Source organism: Malania oleifera, chromosome 12 (genome assembly GCF_029873635.1).
Source record: "Malania oleifera isolate guangnan ecotype guangnan chromosome 12, ASM2987363v1, whole genome shotgun sequence".
Lineage (NCBI taxonomy): Eukaryota > Viridiplantae > Streptophyta > Magnoliopsida > Santalales > Ximeniaceae > Malania > Malania oleifera.
Genome location: NC_080428.1, coordinates 57,390,627 through 57,413,892, shown reverse-complemented (window position 1 = coordinate 57,413,892; position 23,266 = coordinate 57,390,627). Strand labels below are relative to the sequence as shown.

General features: G+C 35.6%; 1 protein-coding gene across 1 annotated transcript in view; it reads right to left on the bottom strand.

Annotated features, from left to right (window-relative positions):
• LOC131144155 (uncharacterized) overlaps nucleotides 1-23,266 on the bottom strand; it is a 91,236-nt gene that overhangs the window by 10,665 nt on the left and 57,305 nt on the right. The window contains exons 9-13 of the mRNA XM_058092595.1: nucleotides 16,171-16,281; nucleotides 15,608-15,814; nucleotides 15,391-15,498; nucleotides 5,519-5,614; nucleotides 3,718-3,774 (exon numbers count right to left, since the gene is read on the bottom strand). Coding sequence (XP_057948578.1) covers nucleotides 3,718-3,774; nucleotides 5,519-5,614; nucleotides 15,391-15,498; nucleotides 15,608-15,814; nucleotides 16,171-16,281 — 579 coding nt within the window. The remainder of the gene's footprint in view (nucleotides 1-3,717; nucleotides 3,775-5,518; nucleotides 5,615-15,390; nucleotides 15,499-15,607; nucleotides 15,815-16,170; nucleotides 16,282-23,266) is intronic.

Genomic DNA, 23,266 nt, shown 5'->3' with positions numbered 1-23,266 from the left:
CCGAGTTATTTCATATCTATTGTGCTGTTTCCATTATTCCCATTTTGGAATTTAGTATTTTAGATTGGGCTAAAGGTGTTTCAGGCATGCCTTTCCAACAAGCCTCAAGGTGAGCCTCAATTAATTCTTTTAAAACTTTGTCGTAGATGTCTAGATGACTATTCAAGAATGTTTGGTTTTATTTAATGAAGAATCGCTCTAAGTTATTTCATGTCTATTGTGCCTTTTGTTATGAAATAAAGAATCGATCTGGTCTACCTATTAGAATATTTATTAGTAATAATCAAGGTCTTAAATTTCGATTTTGACTAAAATTTTGAGGCTATAAAAAAATACAAAAATTCGATTGGAAATTTCAATATTGGTGTTGATTTCAATTTCAATTTTGAAAAAATGACGGAAATAAAACATGGAATTCTTTTATCAAACTTTAAAAATTATCAATAAACATAATAATGCAAGATTTAGAACTAAAACATTATAGATAAAATACGTCGACTACTTGTATGTGGTGTATAAGGTGCAATAAGTGTAATATAGTAATATTATTAAACATATTCAAATAAAGTAAATGAAATTCAAAAATTAGAAAAATATTATTATACAAAATATCAATAATTTAAATATTATTGACCAAATAAAATGTTGTAGCAAGTATATAAGTTTAATTTTCCGTACAATTTCAAAATGAAAGCTATCATTCATATCCTTCTTACAAAAATCTTTAGTTTCAAAAATAAAAAAGATTAATTAAGAGAGAAATTTCTATTGGGGTTTCAAATCTCAAATTTTAAGTTTGAGGAAATTTTATATAATAGTTAAATTTTCGCCAAATTTCACTAAAATTTCAGGTTTTCAATGAATTTCATTTGATTCATGGAAATTTTGACAAGAATTTTGCAAGATAGAAATTGACTACCATTTCAACTCACAGTTGTGGAACAACGAAAATTTCAACAATTTTGTAGAAATTTAAGACCATGGTGATAATACTAACGAGTACTTTAGTACCTAATTTCTAAGTCTGCTATGCATCATCAATCATCTTATGCCCGAACTCCACAAATGAGTGTTGCTAAGAGGAAAAATAAGCATATCCTTAAAATCACTCATAGATTCATTAGATTATTGCCCCCAAAGTGTTTTGGAGTGATATGGAGCTCACTGCCTGGCTAGTGCATACTCTCTTATCAGTAGAATGCCATCATCCATTCTTGGTGGTAAAATTCCCTACACTGTTATCTTCCCAAATGCTCCTTTATTCTCTTTACCTCCTCAATGTCCTCATACATTTGAGTGTGTGTCCTTTGTTCATCAATTAATCCCAAGGGTGGTCAAGTTGGATCCTTGTGCTATAAAAAGTATTTTTTGGGCTACTCATGTACTCAAAAGGGAAATTGTTGCCATAATAATACCTTACATCATTTTTAGTTTATGTTGAGATTGCCTTGTTTGAATCTACACCATACTATTTTGATTCCTTGAGCTCTTCTTACCTCAAGAAGTCCCTTACTCTACCTAGCCTTCTAGATTTGAGTCCTTCATGGCTTCATCTAATTCGAGTTCTTGTCTCCTGAATCATCCTATGCAAGTGTACACACAACAGTGACTCAAAGGAGGAGAGCCTCCTCTGGCTTCTATTTCTATGTATTTGGTTTCCTATGACGATCCATTTCCTAAGATGGTGATCTTCCTATTGATATCCATGTACCCAACATCCTATCTATAATTTCCTTTGTTCCAATTTCTTGACACCCTCATATTATTGCTTCGTTAGTAATCTATCTTTTATTGCTCTTCTTATATCCCATTCTAGGTGGAGAACTACAATGGTCGAAGAAATGAAGGCATCACAGGATAATGACAATAGGGAACTAGTACCTCTTCCTTCTGATAGATTTGGTTTTCGTAGGTGTATGCCTTGAAAGTCAACCCAAATGGTTCCATGACTTGTTTGAAGCTCTGCTTTGTTGCTAGAGGATATACTCAGGTGTACAGTTTGGATTATTATGATGCATTATCCCATTTTGCCAAGCTTGCCTTAATTTTCCTATTCATCTCCTTAGCCACTATCTATCATTGGCCTCTAGATCAATTATCTGTGAATAATGCCTTTCGACAAGTTGATAAAGGAGGTCTATGTGGAACAACCACCAGTGTTTGTTGCTTAGGGGTAGTCGAGATTAGTGTGTTAACTCAAAAATCCGTGTATGGTCTAAAGAAGTCTGCTAGAGCATGGCTTGGTTGATTTAATGCAGCAGTACTTTAGTTCAGTCTTCAGCAGTGTGCAATAGATCACTCTATATTTTATCGTCACGCACTTCTAGCTTCTGCTTGTTGTGTATGTGGATGATATTGCGATCAGTGGTGATGATGATGATGAAGGTATCCAGAGTTCGAAGTATTTTTTACAAACTAAATTTTAGACCAAAGACCTGGGGTTATTAAAATACTTATACGGTCAAAGAAGTATCCAGATCTCGTACAGGGTTGTTTTGTCATAGAAGAAGCATGTTCTGGACCTTTTAGACGAGATTGAAGTGTTGGGATCCAAACCTGTTAATAACCCATAGATCCTATCAGCAAGTTAGTGCTAAAAAATGTGGGTGATTTGCTGGCCGGCCTATAACTTGAACTACCTCATAGTTACTTGACTATATATATATCTTTCACAACAAGTTTTGTGAGTCAATTTCTTGATTTTTCAAGAAAAGCTCACAAGGATGCAGTCATTCATATATTGATATACCTTATAGATGCACCTTGGAAATGTCTCTTATATCAAGATCAAGGTCGCACTTATGTTCAGCATAACACAAATGCAGATCGTGCTGGGTCATCTTGCAATAGAAAATCCACAACTGAGTACTGTGTTTATGTCAGTGGTAACTTGGTATCCTGGACAATTAAGAAACAAACAATGGTGGCCCAGTACTATGTTAGAGTATAAGGCCATGGCCCATGCTACATGTAAACTTGTTTGGTTAAAGAACATGCTAGAAGAACTCGGTTATCCACATTCTTGGCCCATGGAGTTTATGTGTGATAATCAAGTTGCTATTCATGTTGCCCAATCTTCCACAAATGGATAAAACACATTGAAGTTGATAGTCACTTTGCTCAAGAGAGACTTGTGCAAAAGCTCATTATGACCACCAATGTGAAGTATGAAGCTCAACTTGCTAATTTATTCACCAGAGCCCTAGGGTGCTCATGTTAAATCTATTTGTAACAAGCTAGGGGCATATGATATCTATGATCCAGCTTGAGGGTGAGTTTTACTGTGTTATATTGCTTTGTTAGCAAGCATGAGTTAGTAACGTTATTATGGTCACTGTTATGCACTAGTTATATATTACAAATAGAGGGAGAGACCTATCATTGTGATAGGTCTTCCAATCTTACACAATACTTCAAGTCTTAACACAAAGGGAGGTATCTGAATAAAACATCTAAGCAGAAGATAGGTAAAAAATTAACAGACAAGGTTGGGATAATAAAATCGCTTTGCTCAAAGAAATAATTCATGCACTGCAACTTTGAGGGCTGAATAGTTACTCATTTGAGTCCAGAGTCGCCCAGTTAAAAATAAAAACACCCGTTGGGCAAGAAATTATTTATGTTGATAGACCCCATTTTTGAACAAGCAGAAAATTGTAAAACGGCAAAGGCACAACCACTAAGCCAAACACATTCAGGACTTGTTGTCTTTTCTACCTGAGTAGCTCCATTAGTCTTGTACTGAAATTTCTGAGGCCACAACTCATAAAAATCCTGCAAAGACACTCTTCGAATGATCAGATGGCCTTGCTAAATTGAACGTCTAAGGAGAAAAAAAATAACCGACAGAAGACCACTATTGCACAAGGCAAACAAATAAGACTTCAAGATCCTACAAAGATAGCAATTAAGCAAGTTCACCATCACAAGCATAACAGTTTCATCGGTGCTGAGGTCAATCATAAGAATCAGGATAGAAAACAAAATTTTTTATGCCTAAATTATATTCTAATATAAATACAAACCAATTCTTCTAACCAGATTGAGTTTACATAAAGGGTAGTTTTATCTACACTATCCATATCAAATACTGATAAATACATGACAAATACTTCAAAAGTGTGTTAAATACATCAGAATTGACACATCTGCTATGTATCTTATACCTGTATATAGATGTTTTCACATTGAAAATGGATTAACATTTTGTTTAGAAGTGTGGGATTCAAATTGTGGATTTAAAAGTGTGAGGAATTGGACAAAATTCAATATACTTTTGGGCCATGCTCTGTTCAAATTCCACATTTCTGAATCAATGCACCAAACGCCATGTTCCCAATTGCAACACCAATGATTCTTTTTTAACATGTAGCTGAAAACTACAATCATTTGCATCGCATCCTTTCTTTTATAAAAATATTTTATTTTAGAATTGTTAATAAATATTTAAAGAACTTAACTCGAAGTATGAGAAAAATGACATGTAATTCTAAGTTCTATCCATATATTCATGATTTTAAAATATATATATATATATATATATATATATATATATATCTTGTTATAGATTTTATTTAATCTTGATACATATATATAAGTTTTACATACAACATGGAAAAATAGTAATGTATATATGTAAAAATAAATACTTAACCATACACATATCCTTGTATTATATTTCAAAATTTTAAGAATTTTTGTTGTGTATCCACTACCTCTATATCCCATATTCCCATGTTTGAATCCACACTTCTTAGGTTCACACTGAGGCTATTCTAACTAGGCTGGTTCCATTTTAATTATTCAATCCTCAAAAATATGGGTCAAGCTTAGGCATCCCAATCCAACCATCAATATCTCTGGGTAAAACAAAGTATCTATATCTAGAGTTAAATATAGATTGTGACAAGGGATTGCCTTCTATTATATTCCTTACACACACACACACATCATTATATTCCTGTATTCCCCAGATTACTTTCACCCTCGTATTTCAACAATATTTTTTTCTTTTTTAAACAATTTGTGAGATCAAGATCTCATACAATTGAAGATTCACTCTAATGCCATTGCTAAAAAGGGGCAGTCTAGTGACTTAAGCTTAGAGGGAAACACACGCAACTTGAGTAACGCAAACATTGGTGAAAATCCAATGCCCTAAAATCCTAAGGGTTCCTCCGAAACGTTTGTCCACAGAGGGTGAGTGAGGGCCAAAGCTCAAGTCAAAAGGTGTAGTTGATGGACAACGGGTGAATATTCCTGCGCTACCCCTTGTTAGTCTCAAGGGACAGAACAAAAATTAGAATCCAGTAAACAAAAGAATCCTCATTTGTTATCAATTGAGTGAATAGATGTGTTATTTCTTGAAATTTCTCTTTTGAATCCAGGCATTCTACTTCCTATGTATTCTCCCTTGCAACATTAACCAAGTGGAGATTTTTACACATGCCAAGGTTGAATACTTTCACTTTTATTACAGCTGGAAAACTGGAAAATAAAATAATAATAAGAAAATCACCTTGAATACCCTTGCTTTCAGTAATTCAGAATGTACTCTAGAAACACCATTCACAGTATGAGAACATAAAATTGATAGATTTGCCATTCGAATACTCTGTCAAACCAATCAAACCAAAAACAATTTAAATATCAAATTTTAAAATCAAACACCAGGTAATGCTTCAAAGGAAATAAGAATAAAATTCATAAAATGTAACAGTAAACACCCAAAAAGTAACACAAATAATTGAGACCATATGAGCTTCAAGAAAAAGCATGCAACTATGCACGCACAAAAGCACTTCCATACATCAACATTTGAACCTAGTAGGGAGCATGATCTTAAATTTCCACAAAATTGTCGAAATTTCCGGTTTCCGTCACCCTCAAAATCGAAATGGTGGTTGATTTCTATCTTACATAATTTCTGTCAAAATCTCAACAAATCATCCAAAATTTATCAAATCTCAAAATTTTAGCAAAACTTGACATTTTTAACTATGGAATGAAATTTCCTCAAAATTCGAATAAGAGATTTAGGAGTGAAGTGAAATTTCTCTCTTAATTTATTTTATTTTATTTTATTTTTTATCAAAACCAAATATTATTATGAGGGCTTTTGAAATTATATGAAAAAATAAACTTACAACAACATTTTATTTAACCATTCATGTCTAAATTATCACTATTTCTATAATAAATAATATTTAACGATTTATTAATTTCACTTGTATTAACTGGATGTTTCATGCAAATTATCTAACAAATATGCTTGATAACATATTATATTACAACTTTTCCACCTCATACACAACATAGATGTATTTAACTTGTAATATGTTAGTCCTAAAACTAAAATAATTATGTCTATTAACCATTTATATTGTTTCATAAAAGAATTCCATACTTTACAATTCATTTCTGTTATTTTTTCAAATCCAGATTTAAATTGACATCAAAATCAAAAAATTTTATGAAATTTTCATACTTTTGGAGCTTTGTAAATTTGAGTCGAAATTTAAATTTAAGACGTTGGTAGGAAGTGCATTGAACCACACCTTAATAAACCCACCTATATATTTACATACACTTAATTTAATTCAATAGAAAAAATTTTCTAGAGAACAATGAAACAAATTGATTGTGGAATTCACCCCTAATGTGATGGTTGCTCAACTCTAGTGAGGTATTCTCCACTTTTGGTCCAGTAGCTTCATGGTTTTGTCCCATAAAAAGCACCTTACGTAGTTGGAGCCTGAGCCACCCTTATAAGCCTAAGAGTTTCCTATTACACATCCAATGTGGGATCATGACAAGCTCTCCCATCTGATCTCTAAAGCCCTCATCAAAGTGACCCACACCATTGCATAGGAACTATACCTTTGTGTAGGATCCACCGACATGACAAAGCCCCTGGGTGGCTCATATAGCAAATGTAATTGTATTGGCTCAACTCCAGTGATGTATTGTTCATTTTGGCCACTATCCTCATATTTTTGCCCCATAAAAGGCACCTCACATAGTTGGAGCCCAAACTATCCTTATAAGCCCAAGAACATGATAGTACACATCTGATGTGGGCTCGTGATACCTAGCCATGACACTTGATGGACTCTAGGTGTGAGATCTATATACTTCTATTTGCTCATTCTTACCCTATTGAATTTTTTTTAGTATTGCAAAACTTACAATACAACTATATCAGTCATGTTTCCCTACTTCAACAATCGTAATTCTTCTCGAACCCTTGATCCTAAAACCTAGCAAATCATAACTTTAAATAATTGTCCTAAATTTTCAAACCATAATCAAGTTACAAAAGAAAAATTGCATATGAATATGTGACATTTTCTTGTTTATTTCAATCAAAACAAGGGCTCCAATCGACAATTAATTCATTTTGGCATAAAGTCATCAAGAGTAAATTTGGCATGCAAGCAAATGGGTGGGATGCTGATGCAACTAGTGTGGTGGGAATCGATTGTAAGATCCATCAAGATTAAAAATCAGTCGAACTAGGATTAGTTGTAGCGATATTTAGTGGCCAAAAGAGATCCTCTCGCGCAGAAATGCAGCAGTGAAGGCTATGGAAGGTGCCTGGGTGAATCCTCAATCCACTCCTCTTGTTAAGTGAAAAGAAAAAATTCAATATTACCTTCTTCATTACCTGCAGAGCATTAAATGCACCAAGGAAAATGACTATTCTTGACTACATTTCATATTTAAAATTGTAAAGAGTTTTATGCTTTCATATCACATCAGTTTATATTTAAAAATTATACAAAGTTTTGTGTTTTCACATCGCACTGGCTCATTTACACAAATAGTCTATAGTTGTGTGTATTCACATTGCACCAATTCATAATTAAAATTGCAAAGAATTGTGTGTATTCATATCGTATCAATTAATATTTACAAAATTGTAAAGAGCCATGTTTTTGTGCGCATTGGATCAGATTCAAAACTATAAAGAGTTGTGCATTTCCACATCGCTTTATATTTACAAATTGTAGAGAGTTTGTGTACGTTCATTTTTTTTAAACTGTCGATTGTTGTGCGGATTCACATTGCACTAGTCCATATCTGCATACTACATATAAAGACTGCAAAGAGCCCATTTATTTTCAGAGTCTCGCCACTCTTTCTAATTTTCTTACTTTATTTCCTAGAAAAAACTGCTGAGGATCCCCAAGAGACAACCTTTTCTCACCAAAAAAAAAAAACCATTGACTAGAAGTACTTCTCCCATTCCCTCCCTCTAGTACCCCAAACTCCAAGAAATCTCCCATCGACAACACAATTCATATGTGAATGTAAAAAATCCAGCAAGAGCAACAGAAAGGATCCATTATTCACAGCATTCCTCGAGAGTTCAAAGGATGGTTATGGTCATAAAAAATCCCTAGACCACTTATGAAAGGATAGAGGAGTGTCCAGTAACTCAAGTTGTTGGTTTGAATTTACAATCTCCAATATTCTTACAAAAGGGTGCATTTTATTTCAAACTCACTCATGTATATCCCAACATTAAGCAACAACAGTGAAGTATATCATCACCATTCCCATTGACCTCAAAATTCACCATAGACTTTGGTGATCTATGAACCAATAGCCGTGAATGCATAGATATTAAGAAATTAGTTTTTGTGCTTTCTAATTTAAAACTACTCATGTTTGGTGTTTTTGTGTTTTAAAATAGACCCTTTTTTTTTTTTTTTTTTGGGGGGGGGGGGGGGGGGGGGGGGGGGGGGGTGGGGGGTGGGAAGGGAATTATGTGAGAACAAGGGTGACTGATCAGTTAAAAAATTGTAGGATATAATTAGAGAGAAGTTCAAACTGCTTTATGAGGTTATGATCTGTTTTTCAGTCAATGTGTTGCCATAATTTGCATATAATAAATCAATTGTCTTCTTTATGTTCCTTTTTTAGGTTAAGAAATAAACTAAATTTTGAAAGGACACCAGTGACTAGAGTTGCTGCAGTAGGTGTCTCAAAATAATTGATCAAACTAAATTCTTTTATATTACTTCTAGGGGCACCCCATAGAGATTCCTTCAATGCTTACTTTTAAATATATGAAACAAAAAATGATGCACTCATAGGTAATAGACAAATCCTAGATGCTGATTCGATGGCTAATGAGGTGACTGAGAGTATGCTGTTCCAAGAAATAAGAGGGGGCTTGTGTTGAAATTGGACTTTAAAAAACTTTTATGATAGGGTGAGCTGGAGTTTCTTGGATAAGGTTATTGCTAGAAAAGGTTATGGCCTGAGGTGGAGAAAATGAATTAAAGCGTGTTTATCGTCTTTGGCTTTTTCTGTCTTAGTTAATGGTGAGGCTAAGCCATGGTTTCATGCATCTAGGGGTCTAAGACAAGGTGAGCCTCTCTCTCCCTTTCTATTTACTATTGTGGGGACAGTTTGAGGAGAATGATTAAAAGAAGTGGAGATAGAGAGTTGGTAGAGAGGATAAAGGTAGGTAATGAGGATTGCATCATTTCGCATCTTTAGCTTGTAGATGATACAATTCTCTTCCTATTAGATAATAAAGAATGCTTCTCTGATTTGTTAACCATCTTACAAATCTTTGACAAAGTGTCTCAGCTAAAAGTCAATTTTTGGACAAAAGACACTCACCTCCCCTGAGATTTGCCAAAAAGACAAGGATCTCCCCTGAGGTTTTTAAAATACCACACTCCTCCCCTCAAGTTTGATTTAAGGACACCCATACTCCCTCATGTCAACTTTTTGTTAGTATTCAAATGTTAGTTTAAAAAAATTAATTGTTTTTCCAATTATGCCCTCAATCCTCGAGAACTGCTAGCTTCTTACACATGATGTGGCTGTAATTATTTTTCCTTTATGCCCTTATTTACACAATGCCTTCAAAAATAACTTTCACCCTATTTTTCCCTCAATTATATGCTGCCAACATTTTAAAATTTGCCTTTGAAAATATTTTTTTCCCTTTTAGCTTTTAATTACATATTGCAGCATGGTTCATTTGCCTTTAAAAAAATTTTTCCCCTTCTTTACCCTTATTAAGCCAATTTCACGTTGCCTACCTTCAAAACAAAAGAGACATCTCTATCAAATGGAAATCAGCCTTCAATTTTGCGTCCATATCAAAATGAAAACAAAAATAATAATTTTTTAGCTCTCAATTGCTTCAATATTCACACCTCCCATCAAATTTCCTACGATTTTACCTATGATCAGAATAAAATATATAAAATATATTTCAAATAACAGATAAAAAATCTAGCAACCTATGTGTTGAGGGTTGATGGCATAAATGGAAAAAATAAATTAACACATAAGAAACTAGTAGCTCTTGAGGGTTAAGAGTATAATTGGGGAAAAAAAATTTATCTTTTAACTTCCGTTTGAATACTAATAGAAAGTTGGCATAAGGAGGTATGGGTGTCCATAAATTCAAACTTAAGGGGAGGTTTGTAGGATTTTAAAAACCTCAAGGGAGGTCCCTATTTTTTGGCAAACCTCAAGGGAGGAGGAGTGTCTTTTGCCCTTAATTTTTTCTAAGAGTGGTCTGTGGGTCTTGTTATTAATGTAGATCCTTTTGTTAGGCTAGTGGGGTGTGTCGTTTTGACTTGGCGTATTATGCATCTAGGTGGCCCCCTTAATTGGTGATCTCAATGTTGACTCCTTTGAGACCCTGCTTTTAAGAGAGTAGCTAAGAGATTCAATGGGTGGAAAGGAGTGTTCTTCACTCTAGGGGACCATATTACCCTCATTCACACTTGTTTATCTTCTATACCTTTGTATTACCTTTCTTTTTTTTAAATCCCAATAAGATTGGTGCAAAGGCTTCAAAATTTTATGAGGGATTTCTTATAATCAAGTAGGGTAGAGGGTAGAAGCGATAATCTTGTAGGTTGGGAGACTATATGTAGACCTAAAACAGATGGAGGCTTGGGTCTTGGTATCCAAAAATACCTCTTTGGTTGGGAATTGGTCAAGGCGCTTTCTTTCAAAACCAAATTCTTTTTTGCATAAGGTAATTTGTAGTAAATTTGGTATACTACGGGTGGGATGCTAAAGTGGGGATTAATATTGCTTATTCAAGTCCTTGGAAGTTTGTATCTCAGATTTATGATTATTTTTGCCTTCCTAAAGTCCAATATTCAGTGGAAAATAGGGAGTAAATTTGTTTTTGGGAAGACCATTGGGTGGGGTAAATGCCTTTGTCCATTAAATTTCCTTGCCTTTTTCGATCATCCAATCTTCATGATACCCCTATTTATATTTTTCGTCTTCTGAGGATATAGGCATTCTTGGAATTTCCATTTTGGGAGAAATCTTAATGAGAGAGAGAGATTAATGAGTTGGCCATTTTGATTAAGTTACTCAATTCTTCTCACGCTCATTTGGGCATTGACAAAACGGTTTGGATCTTAAACACTTCAAGGGAATTCTCTTGAAAATCCTTTTTTTATCTTATTTGACTCGTAACCTTATTGCCAATAATTTTTCTTTGTACCCAATGACTTGGAAAGCCAAAGCTCCCTTGAAAATAAAAGCTTTCATTTGGACTGTGATACTACAAAGAATTAACACCAATACTTGCTTTAGAAGAGAAGACCCAATAAAGCCCCATCACTAGACATTTGTGTCCTTTGCTTAAGTGGAGAGACTTCTGCACATTGGTTTCTTAATTTTCCTTTCACAATGGCTATCTAGAATAAATTATTTGGTATATTTGATGAGAACTAGGTTTGCCCCACCACATTTAAGCCATTTTGTACCATTATGCTTAGAGGTTTTTGGCAAAAGAAAGGATGGGAAAGCTTTATGGCAATGATATGTTATGGCTATTATTTGGCATGTTTGGTTTGAATCGAAAGGAATACCAGATGATTCAAATATGTAGCTGTGTCTAATACCTTGCTTTGGAAAAGAGTGATTTATCTTATCATTGTGGGTGTCAGAAAATGGATTCCTTCACCACATCTCTTTGGAAGACATGAAGCGGGACTAGTTGGCGCTATTGCATTGAGTTTGGTTTTGCGCTTAAACTATGAGCTTTGTAATCATTTACTTTTGTAATCATTTACTTATGTAAAAGGAATATTTTATGCTCCCTATTTTCCCTTTTTTCTTGTACATTCTGATCTTTCTAATAAAATTTCTTCCTTTATCAAAAAAAAAAAAAAAGGAATTTATGTTGCTTTATTCATAAAACATGACAATCGCAAAAGAAAAACACTACACGTTTGAGTTAAGAAAACAAACTACAATAACTTGTTGACATTTTCAACGAGGACTGATGATAATATTATAAGCACTAGAGATTAAGCTTGATAAGGACATACCTACAGCTCAAAGTGCTTTTATAGGGGGTATACAAATAACGGATGCTATTTTGGTGGCAAATGAGGTAGTGCAAGATATTCGTAGGACGAAGAAGAGGGGATTCATTTTTAATTAGGATTTGAGAAGGCCTATGATAGAGTTAGTTGGAGTTTTTTGGATGAGATTTTTGTGAAAAAAGGTTTTGATGAGCATTGGCACTAGTGGTTAACGGGTTATTTGTCTATTGTGTGGTTCTCGGTAGCAGTGAACAGGGAAGCTAAGTCTTGGTTTAGGGCTTCGAGAGGTATTAGACAAGGTGATCCACTTTCCACCTTTTCGTTTGTTCTAATAGCTAATGTGTTGAGTAGAATGGTGGATAGTATTGTGGCTTGGGGGTTGATGAAAGGGTCGGAAGTGGGGAGATTCTAGAGGATCATAACCCTTCTTTATGCTGTATTTTGAAAATCCTCAGAATCTTTGAGAGTGTGGGGCTTAAAATAAATAAGGGAAAAAGCGGTTTATCAAGTATTAATGTGCATGTGGACTTTTGTTATGGGGTGTGGTCTTTTAGATTGGGCTATGACTTATTATGGGGTCCCTTTGGGGATTAATCCTAGATGTGTGGAGTTTTGAACCCAGTAATGGAGAGAGTGGTTAAGAGGCTTGATGGTTGGAAGGGAGTACCTTTTTCCCTTGGGGGCAGAATCACCATTATCCTGGCCTCTTTATCTAGTATCCCATTATATTATTTGTCTATTCTCAGGATTCCAGTGGGGATTGCTAATAAGATTGAGAAAATTTTGAGAGATTTTTCGTGCACTGGAGTCGGGGGGGTTTTAGGGATCATTTAGTAAGGTCAAAAGAGGTTTGTAGGTTTAAATCATAGGGAGGGCTGGGTCTTGTGAAATTGGATCCTAAAAACACTGCCCTCTTATCGAAATGGTTATATTGCCTAGATGATCATTCCCTTTGGCATGGTATAAATAGAAGGATGGGTTGGGTGAGAATGGGTGGGATACCAATGGTAGTTTGTGATGTTTATCAGAAATCCCTTGGAGATCTATTTCTCAGATTTATCCCTTATTTACTCCTACTATTAAATTTGTGGTGGGGAGGGGTTCTCAGATTCGTTTTTGGAAAGATCCATGGTCGAGGGATCATGCTCTAGCCACATCTTTTCATCGTCTCTTTCGATTGAGCGCAGGGCAGAATAGTATGATTTCTTCCTTTGTTGATCCAGGTAGCTTTCTACTTTCTTGGAACTTTCATTTCAGAATATCTCTAAATGATAGAGAGCTGACGGAACTCTCCTCCTTGTTGTCGTTATTGAATAATTATCATCTTTCTTCAGCTAGGGATACTTGGTCTTGGGCTTCGGATCATTCAGGGTTGTATTCTTGTAAATCCCTTTTTTAGTTTTTGACCCGTTCCATTTCTTGTTTATACCTGTATTCATTATCAGGTAGGCTAAAGCTCTCCCCCTAAAAATTAAGGCTTTCATGTGGCTGATTGTTCTTAGTAAAATCAATACTAATAACTCATTGCAGATCAGGAGACCTTTGAAGGCTTTATCTCCAGATGTTTGTGTGCTCTGTTATTTGAATTCTGAATGGCACCCCGTCTGTTTTTACACTGTGATTATGCTTGGAGAATCTGGAATAAATTATTTGGTGTGTTCAGAAAAGCTTGGGTTTGTTTGGTGTCGGTGGAAGGAATGTTGTCTATTTCTTTTGAAGGGTTCGGAATAAGGAAGAAGCGGGCAGCACTTTGGAAAAGTGGAATTTTTTCAGTGTTTTAGGGATTATGGTTGGAGCATATTTTGTCGGGAGAAAATTGAATTGGGCAGCTGGTCTGGGAGAAGATTCAACACCTGGCCTCTTTATGGTGTGTTGGCTTTGGTTGCTTTAAGGGAGCTACCTTTTCAAAGGTTCAGTGAGAATGGAGGAATCTTTTCCTCATCTTTTCCTCTGATTCTCCCTAGTTCTTATGCTTTTTTTAGCTTTTTATTCTGGATTTATTCCAGATTTTTTATGGGAGAAATCATTTCTCCTTTTTGTGAAAATTCTTTTCTTATCAATGAAATCTCCTTTTGTTACATTGAAAATTTTTACAAAATTAAAAAGAATGAAGATGATTCATTTATTTTGTGTGGTGTTATATAAATAATATAATTTAATATTTACCATATGCAATATATTTTAAAATAATATCACATTATTTTATTTAGTACGTTCTAGTAGTGTCATAGCAGTATCTTGTGTTCATGTCCATGCCCATAATTTATGTTTCTTATTGGTATTCATAGTTCAAACCATGTGTACCACTTACAGTTATAGACAAAGTAACAATAATTATTCTAATTCATCTAGAAAAAAGAGAATAAATTTTCACATCACATTTAAGAAAGAAAAAAGGGCTCCTTCAATTAGATACAACCCCGTGTGCACGCATTTTGTTTTTTTAGGCAACCGCATGAACAAGTACTCACAGTAATATGCATACGTGTTCACAAAGAAAAATAATAGGTCATCCTGCAGTAGAAAAGGTACTACTTGGGGCATTACACCCACATTTCCAGTCAGATCGGACCTAATTATTAAACAAATGCAACTTTCAAGAAGATCCTAGTTCTAGTGAAAACCATGGATGACCTATAAAATGCTGGAAATTCAAATAGAACTTAGCACAGTTTATTCAATAGATTTTTCTCAGTGAATTGCATTTTATTATTTTTCACATTTTTATATCTCCAATTTCTTTACTTGGCTCTTCTCATATGCTTCATAAGCATTGATTGTGCCAGGCCGTATAATCACTCAAGTCATGAACAGTCCCTCTTCCAGTTTCTCCTCCAACATGGAATCTTCTGTACTGCCCCTTCCTAACTTATTACTGGTTTCACAGATGCCATACATTATATGATGGTACATTGGCACACATCCACTCTCATCATTTAGTATTCAAGCTTATTTTGTCTAAGACATCCCTAGATTCAAGTTTGCATGTCAATCAAAAATAGTAATGATGTCAATTATTAATTAGAAGATAAAGCAAAGTCTAGGGTTGTATTTTGAATACCTTCACAGCATCTTCCTCAACAATCGACATTCGAGACAGCCGGCTGTAATCAGGACCAATCCTCTGTTTCAACTCTTCCATGAAATTGAAATTTATGTCGTAGATAATCTAAATACAGAATTTTTTATAAAATATTATTAAAATGTGGTGAACACAGGTAGAGGGCACAAGCATGTTCACACAAAAAAATAAATTGCAAAAGTTTTTCAAAATGCACCTGTAAATGACGTGGGAGAAGGTTGCCCAATAGATCAACAGGGATTTTCTCTAGTGCTTCTGGAAGTACAGTATGGGTTGTGAAAGAGAAAATTTTGCATACAATGTCCCATGCTCTATTCCAGCTCAAATGTTGTTCATCAACAAGCACTCTCATGACCTCAGCTATTGCAAGAGATGGGTGGGTATCATTCAGCTGCAAAGCAACCTGACAAATCATTGAGAAACATAGCTTTAAATCAATGGAAAAGAAGTTTCCCTTAGTCAGAGAATACCCAACAACATTAGCAGTGGCATATGTCCCTGCCAAAAGAAATTATTAATGCTCACTTCCACCAGTCCACAGATATGCCAAGTGGGCACCGTGCTAAATGGACACTTTGATTATGAGGGACATAAATTGCTCACTAGACATATATACGTCTTGCAGCAGAATGAATAAAATACACAGTAATATATAGCATCATGATTTGTTTGATCCTCTAGAAAATTGAGGAATGCACACAATGTGTATATGACTTTTGTAAATATCAGATTATCAACAGTACGGATGAAAATTAGAACCTTCTCTGGAAAGTCATCAAAGTTATTGTGAACATCTTTGAACCTCCGAATAATGTCTTGTAATGATGCTGAGACGAAGAAATATTGTTGTTTGAGTCGTAGTTCCTTTCCCTGGAAAAACATCACATCAAAGAAATTCAGACGATGCAGCTTGACTCAATTTTTTTATGGGAAAGCTCAGTGGTAAATGAAAAGAAAAACTATGATCCTACAGAAAACTAGTACTAAACACATACAAAATTAGACAAGAGAGGTTACTCAGCCAAAGATTCACGTGATGCCAAAATATGAAGGAAAAAAACAAAATGCCTGAGGGAAAAAAATAGGAGCTAGAATTTGCATGAAGCTCCAAAATTTGAAAAGATGGGAGACATTCACATTGCACCAATTTAAGAAGTTGGATAGTCTAAAACAATAGAGCTAGATCATTAAGAAGATAGAACCCAAAGAGGTAAATATCCTTCTGATTTTTATGTGATAACCCATTCTCATCAAATAGACAAACTTAATACAAAAAAAATACAGGGGTAGTGATGCTTCTCACTGCAATCATTAGAAAACAAAAAACACATGTTCCTAAGGTAACTTCCAGTCAAAATAGGGATGGTGAGAACACAAGGCAACAAGAAGGGGAAAAAAGAAGTGGAGTCCCGGCTAAAAAGCTTCTAGCAAAGGCACAAGTTGGTATATACTGCAACTGCTACAAGTGGCAACAAAAGATGAAGTATTCTTGGATATTGTCTGCTACAGATTTCACCATTTGTTGCATATTGACCACATGATAATTTCCAGTCTGACCTCCCCGCAAAGCATGATTTCACGAGCATCAATAAATGCAGAGAATTTATTGATCATTGCTATAGCACTTTTAGCCTATTAGTTCAGTATCTAGGGTGTATTATTGCTAATAGGTTGAGATTCATCCTTAGCAATACTATTTTGCTTGCTCAGGATGCTTTTGTGATGGGATAAGAATGGGAGGGGCAGGGGAAGGAGGAGGCAGATTGTGGATGCTAGTTTGTGACTAATGAGGTGGTGGAGGATGTTCGTCATTAACAGAAGATGGTAATTGTGTTCAAATTAGATTTTGAGATGGCTTATGATTGAATTTCTTTTTTTTTTAGATAATAAAAGAAGATATATTAAGAGATAAAAAAGATACAATCAATAGAGGCTTCTGATGGAGTCCACTGTGAGTTAATCTTGGATAGTGTCCATAGGAGGAAAGGGTTTGGGGATAGGTGAAGGAATTGGATAAGCAGTGTTTATATAGTGTTTCTTTTTCAGCAATAATTATTGGGCAGCCTAAAGAGTGGTTCAGAGGTGGGTTAGGCAAGGGGAGCTCATTTTTATTTGTCCTTGTGGTGGATGCTTTAAGTAGGATGACGGATATTGCTGTTGATAAGGGGGTTGCGAGGGGAATTAATGGGGAAAGGGGGAGTGTGTAGTTTCTCATCTGCAGTGTTGATGGCAGCATTGTTTTTTCAGTTGACCATGTTGTCTCTTTTGTCAACATCCTCAGCATACTGCAGAAAATGCAAGGTAAGGTTGCATACTATAGACCCATCATGGTCCGCCCTTTATGAGTTAACGCCAACAATCTACTGCAGAATAGGAGGCCTTCTAAAGATTTGTCTCCAAATATGTCTTATGTGTGGGAGTAGATCTGAGGACACTTCTCATTTGTTTCTACTGTTTTTTTTTTGTCCCACATTGGTAGAATACTTCCACCTTAGTATAAAAGGTGGTTTTGAATTTTTTATATTATTTGTCCCACATTGGAGAGAAGTCTTTTTTAGACTTGAGCTTGAAGCTATATAAAGAGCTCAACTCTTCATTTGTAAAATACACCTCAAAGTTGTACTTTGTCAAGAAGTAGTGGATTGATCTTCGACGCCCGAGGACGTAGGTAATTCTATACCGAACCTCGTAAATTTCTTGTCTTGCTCTTTTTATTGCTTTATTATTAGTTTCTGAATTGCTTTAATTTCTTTTATATTCAATAGCAATAGTTGTAGTATTGGTGTTTGGCACAAGTGGGGTGCCCGGCACAACAATTGGTATCAGAGCTAGGTTGAATAGTGTTGATACGGAGGTGTGCTTCTGTTAGGATCCTTGATTCCACGTTTGATGTCTAAGAAAGACCTTATCTAAGCGAGTGCTCAGAGACCATTGCGGCTCAGTCGCTCCCTGGAGGTCGGCCTGGTCAAAGTGGAATTTCATAGGATAAAACAAAGTAGACACAGTTGGTACGTACTATTCATCCTAGGCCTTTTGCTTTATTGGTTGCTATTGAATATATAGAAGATGGCAGAAACTAGTGCAGCAGTAGAAGAAACTCTGACCACACGAACTCCAACCCTTTCGGCTTCAACATCATCATCGAAGACGATAGCTAATGCTCGGTTTGAGGTGGAGAAATTTGATGGTACCAATAATTTTGGTATGTGGCAATGTGAGGTGATGGACATCTTGTATCAACAAGAACTAGATATTGCTTTGGATGATAAACCGGTAGATATGGGTGACAGAGATTGGGAAAAGATCAATCGTCAGGTATGTGGTACGATTCGTCTGTGTCTCGCCAAAAATCAGAAATATTGTGTTATGAGGGAGACATCTGCAAAGAAATTGTGGAAGACATTGGAAGATACATTTATGACCAAGAATCTGGAAAATCGGCTTTATTTGAAAAAGAAATTGTTTCACTTCCAATATCAACCAGGTATTTCGATTAATGACCACATAAATGCTTTTAATAAAATTTTGGCCGATTTGTTAAATTTGGATGAAAAGGTGAAAGATGAGGATAAAGCCATATTGTTACTGAATTCTCTCCCTAATGAGTATGAACATTTGACCACCACTTTATTATATGGGAAAGATAAAGTTACTTATGATGCTGTTTGTACTGCATTGATTAGTACTGAATGCAGAAAGAAGGATCAGAGGGTCCATAAGGAAACAGCAGAAGCACTAACAATAAGGGGACGTTCTCAGAGTCATATGCCTAGAAGGAAGAGTAAATCTCATAGGAGGAGTAAATCTCGTGGGAGACCTGCTAAAGATGAATGCGCCTTTTGTCGTGAGAGAGGGCATTGGAAGAAAGATTGCCCTAAATTACAGCAGAAGAATAAGGGCAAAGCACATTCTAATGCCAATATAGCCAATGAAGATGGAAGTGAGTCAGATTTTTCTCTTGTTGGAACATCTTCGTCACATTATATTGGTGAGTGGATTTTGGATTCTGGTTGTTCCTATCACATGTGTCCCAATAGGGAATGGTTTTCTAATTTTGAAGAATTAGATGGTGGAGTTGTTTTTATGGGAAATGATAATACTTGTAAAACAACTGGAATAGGATCAATACAGTTGAAATGTCAAGATGGAACTATTAAGACCTTGACTGATGTTAGGTATGTTCCAAGCCTAACGAAGAATCTGATTTCATTGGGTGCCTTAAAATCTAAAGGGTTCATTATCACTTTGAAAGATGGAACCTTAAAGATTAAATCAAGTGCGCTGGTGGTGATGAAAGGAATAAGGAAAAATAACTTGTATTACTTACAAGGTAGTACAGTTATTGGCTCAGCAGCTGTTGTTTCTGAGAAAGATGCAAGTTCAGATACAACCAAGTTATGGCATATGCGATTAGCACATGCAGGAGAAAATCTTTACAACAATTAGCTAAGCGAGGTTTGCTAAAAGGTGCAAAGGTGTGCAAGCTTGAATTTTGTGAGCATTGCATTCTGGGAAAACAAACTAGAGTGAAATTTGGCACAGCAATTCACCAGACTGAAGGTATTTTAGACTACATCCATACAGATGTATGGGGGCCCACAAAAACGGCTTCGTTGGGTGGTATGCATTATTTTGTCACTTTTGTTGATGATTTTTCTAGAAGAGTTTGGGTGTATTCTATGAAGCATAAAAATGAAATGTGTGATATTTTCCTTAAGTGGAAAAAATTAGTTGAAACTCAAACTGGCAAAAAGATTAAACGGCTCAGATCAAATAATGGTGGTGAATACACGAGTGACCCGTTTATGAAGATATGTCAGGATGAAGGTATTACTCGACACTTCACAGTTCGAAATACACCACAGCAGAATGGGGTGGCAAAGCGTATGAATCGGACTTTGCTGGAGAAAGTTCGATGTATGTTGTCTAATGCTGGGTTAGACAAAAGGTTTTGGGCTGATGCTGTTAAATATGCGTGTCATCTCATCAATCGTCTACCATCATCTGCAATAGGGGGAAAAACACCCTATGAGGTATGGTCTGGAAAGCCTGCTAGTGATTATGATTCTTTACATGTATTTGGTACTATGACTTATTATCATGTTAAAGAATCTAAGTTGGACCCAAGAGCCAAGAAAGCAATATTCTTGGGGATAAGTGCAGGAGTCAAAGGATACCGTCTTTGGTGTCTAGAGACGAAAAAAATGATTTTAAGTAGAGATGTAACTTTTGATGAATTTGTGATGATGAAGAAAACAATACGCAAGGAGTCACGAGTTGAAGAGAAGACCATTGGTACTCAACAACAGGTGGAGGTTGAGACAATTTTGGGAAACCCAGTGAGAAATGAGACTACACAAGGTAACTCTCCAGTTACGGTGGGAAATAGTGTAGTACAAGAAGAGGAAATTTCAATTCGAGAATCTTCACAGCAACAAGAATCAATTGTTTCTCAAAGGCTAAGACGAGAAATTCGAAAACCTACTCGGTATACTGATATGGTGGCCTATGCACTTCCAGTTGTGGATGATAATGTTCCTTATACTTTCAAAGAAGCAATGAGGAACTCTGAATCAGATAAGTGGAAAAAAGCAATGGATGAAGAAATGCAGTCTCTTCATCAGAATCAGACTTGGGAGCTAGCCCAGCTGCCTAAGGGTAAGAAAGCAATTGGTTGTAAATGGGTTTATGTAAAGAAAGAAGGATTTCCAGATGCAAATAATGTTCGCTTCAAAGCTAGATTGGTAGCTAAGGGCTACGCACAGAAGGAAAGCATTGATTATAATGAGGTATTTTCTCCAGTTGTTAAACATTCTTCCATTCGAATTTTGTTGGCTTTGGTAGCACAATTTGATCTTGAACTAGTTCAACTCGATGTAAAAACTGCATTTTTACATGGTGATTTGGAAGAGGAAATCTATATGACTCAGCCAGATGGATTTCAGGTTGCTGGAAAAGAAAATTGGGTATGTAAACTAGGTAAATCGTTGTATGGTTTAAAACAATCTCCAAGACAGTGGTACAAACGATTTCATCAGTTTATGATGGGTCAGAAGTACATAAGAAATAAACATGATTATTGTGTTTATTTTCGCAGACTACAAAACGGATCTTTTATATATTTACTCTTGTATGTTGATGATATGTTGATAGCTTCAAAGAATAGGGAAGAAATCAACAAATTGAAAAGTCAGTTAAATCAAGAGTTTGAGATGAAAGATCTTGGTGAAGCAAAGAAGATACTTGGCATGGAGATTCGCAGAGACAGAATGAGAGGAAGAGTTAGTTTGTCTCAGAAACAGTATTTGAAGAAGGTAGTACAAAGTTTTGGCATGTCTGAGCAGTCAAAACCAATAAGCACTCCTCTTGCTCCTCATTTCAAACTTAGTGCTGCTTTATCTCCTAAATCAGATGAGGAACGTAAGTATATGTCACAGGTTCCTTATGCAAGTGTTGTTGGTAGTCTGATGTATGCAATGGTTTGTACTAGACCTGATATTTCACAAGCTGTTAGTATGATGAGCAGGTATATGCATGATCCGAGTAAAGGACATTGGCAAGCTGTGAAATGGATTTTGAGATATATTATGAATACGATTGATATTGGTATAGTATTTGAGAAAAATAATACTATTGAACAACGTGTTGTTGGATATGTGGATTCGGATTTTGCAGGTGATTTGGATAAACGTCGATCAACGACTAGATATATTTTTACATTTGCTAATGGTCCAGTGAGTTGGAGGTCTACCTTACAGTCTACCATTGCCTTGTCTACAACAGAAGCAGAGTACATGGCAGCTTCAGAGGCTGTTAAGGAAGCTATTTGGTTGCAGGGTTTACTTGAAAATTTGGGAGTTGTATAGAAGCACATTGTTGTGTTCTGTGATAGTCAAAGTGCTATTCATTTGGCAAAGAACCAAGTCTACCATGCACGAACGAAGCATATCGACGTTCGGTTTCATTTTATGCGGGATATTATTAATGGAGGCAAGATACTTCTTCAGAAGATTGCTACAACTGAAAATCCCGCAGATATGTTGACCAAGATTGTGACAACAATCAAGTTCAAACATTGTTTGGATTTGATCAATATCCTACAAATCTGAGTATTTTTGGAAGGCGCCAATGATGTGGAACTCCAGAAAATGTTGGTGACTGAAAATTTTGTTGAATTTATCGTCAAGGTGCAGATTTGTTGTTTTTTTGTCCCACATTGGTAGAATACTTCCACCTTAGTATAAAAGGTGGTTTTGAATTTTTTATATTATTTGTCCCACATTGGAGAGAAGTGTTTTTTAGACTTGAGGTTGAAGCTATATAAAGAGCTCAACTCTTCATTTGTAAAATACACCTCAAAGTTGTACTTTGTCAAGAAGTAGTGGATTGATCATCGGCGCCCGAGGACGTAGGTAATTCTATACCGAACCTCATAAATTTCTTGTCTTACTCTTTTTATTGCTTTATTATTAGTTTCTGCATTGCTTTAATTTCTTTTATATTCAATAGCAATAGTTGTAGTATTGGTGTTTGGCACAAGTGGGGTGCCCGGCACAACATCTACATTGTTCATTTGCATGTAGATTGTGAAACAGAACACACTATTTGGAGTTCTTGGTGAAGTGTGGGCAGGCCAGAGATCAGTGGAGGAGGTCTTGAGCATTTCTTTTTGCTGGTTTTGGGAAGGGTAAAGATGTTGAGAGGCTATGCAGGTGTGTTATTTGCGCTGTGTTATGGAGAATTTGGTTGGAAAGAAATTCTGGAATATTTCTCAGGAAGACTGTCAAACAATGTCCCAAGTGTGCTGTTTGACTTCTCTTTGGGCTTATAGTGCAGGCTCTTTAAAGGCTGCAGT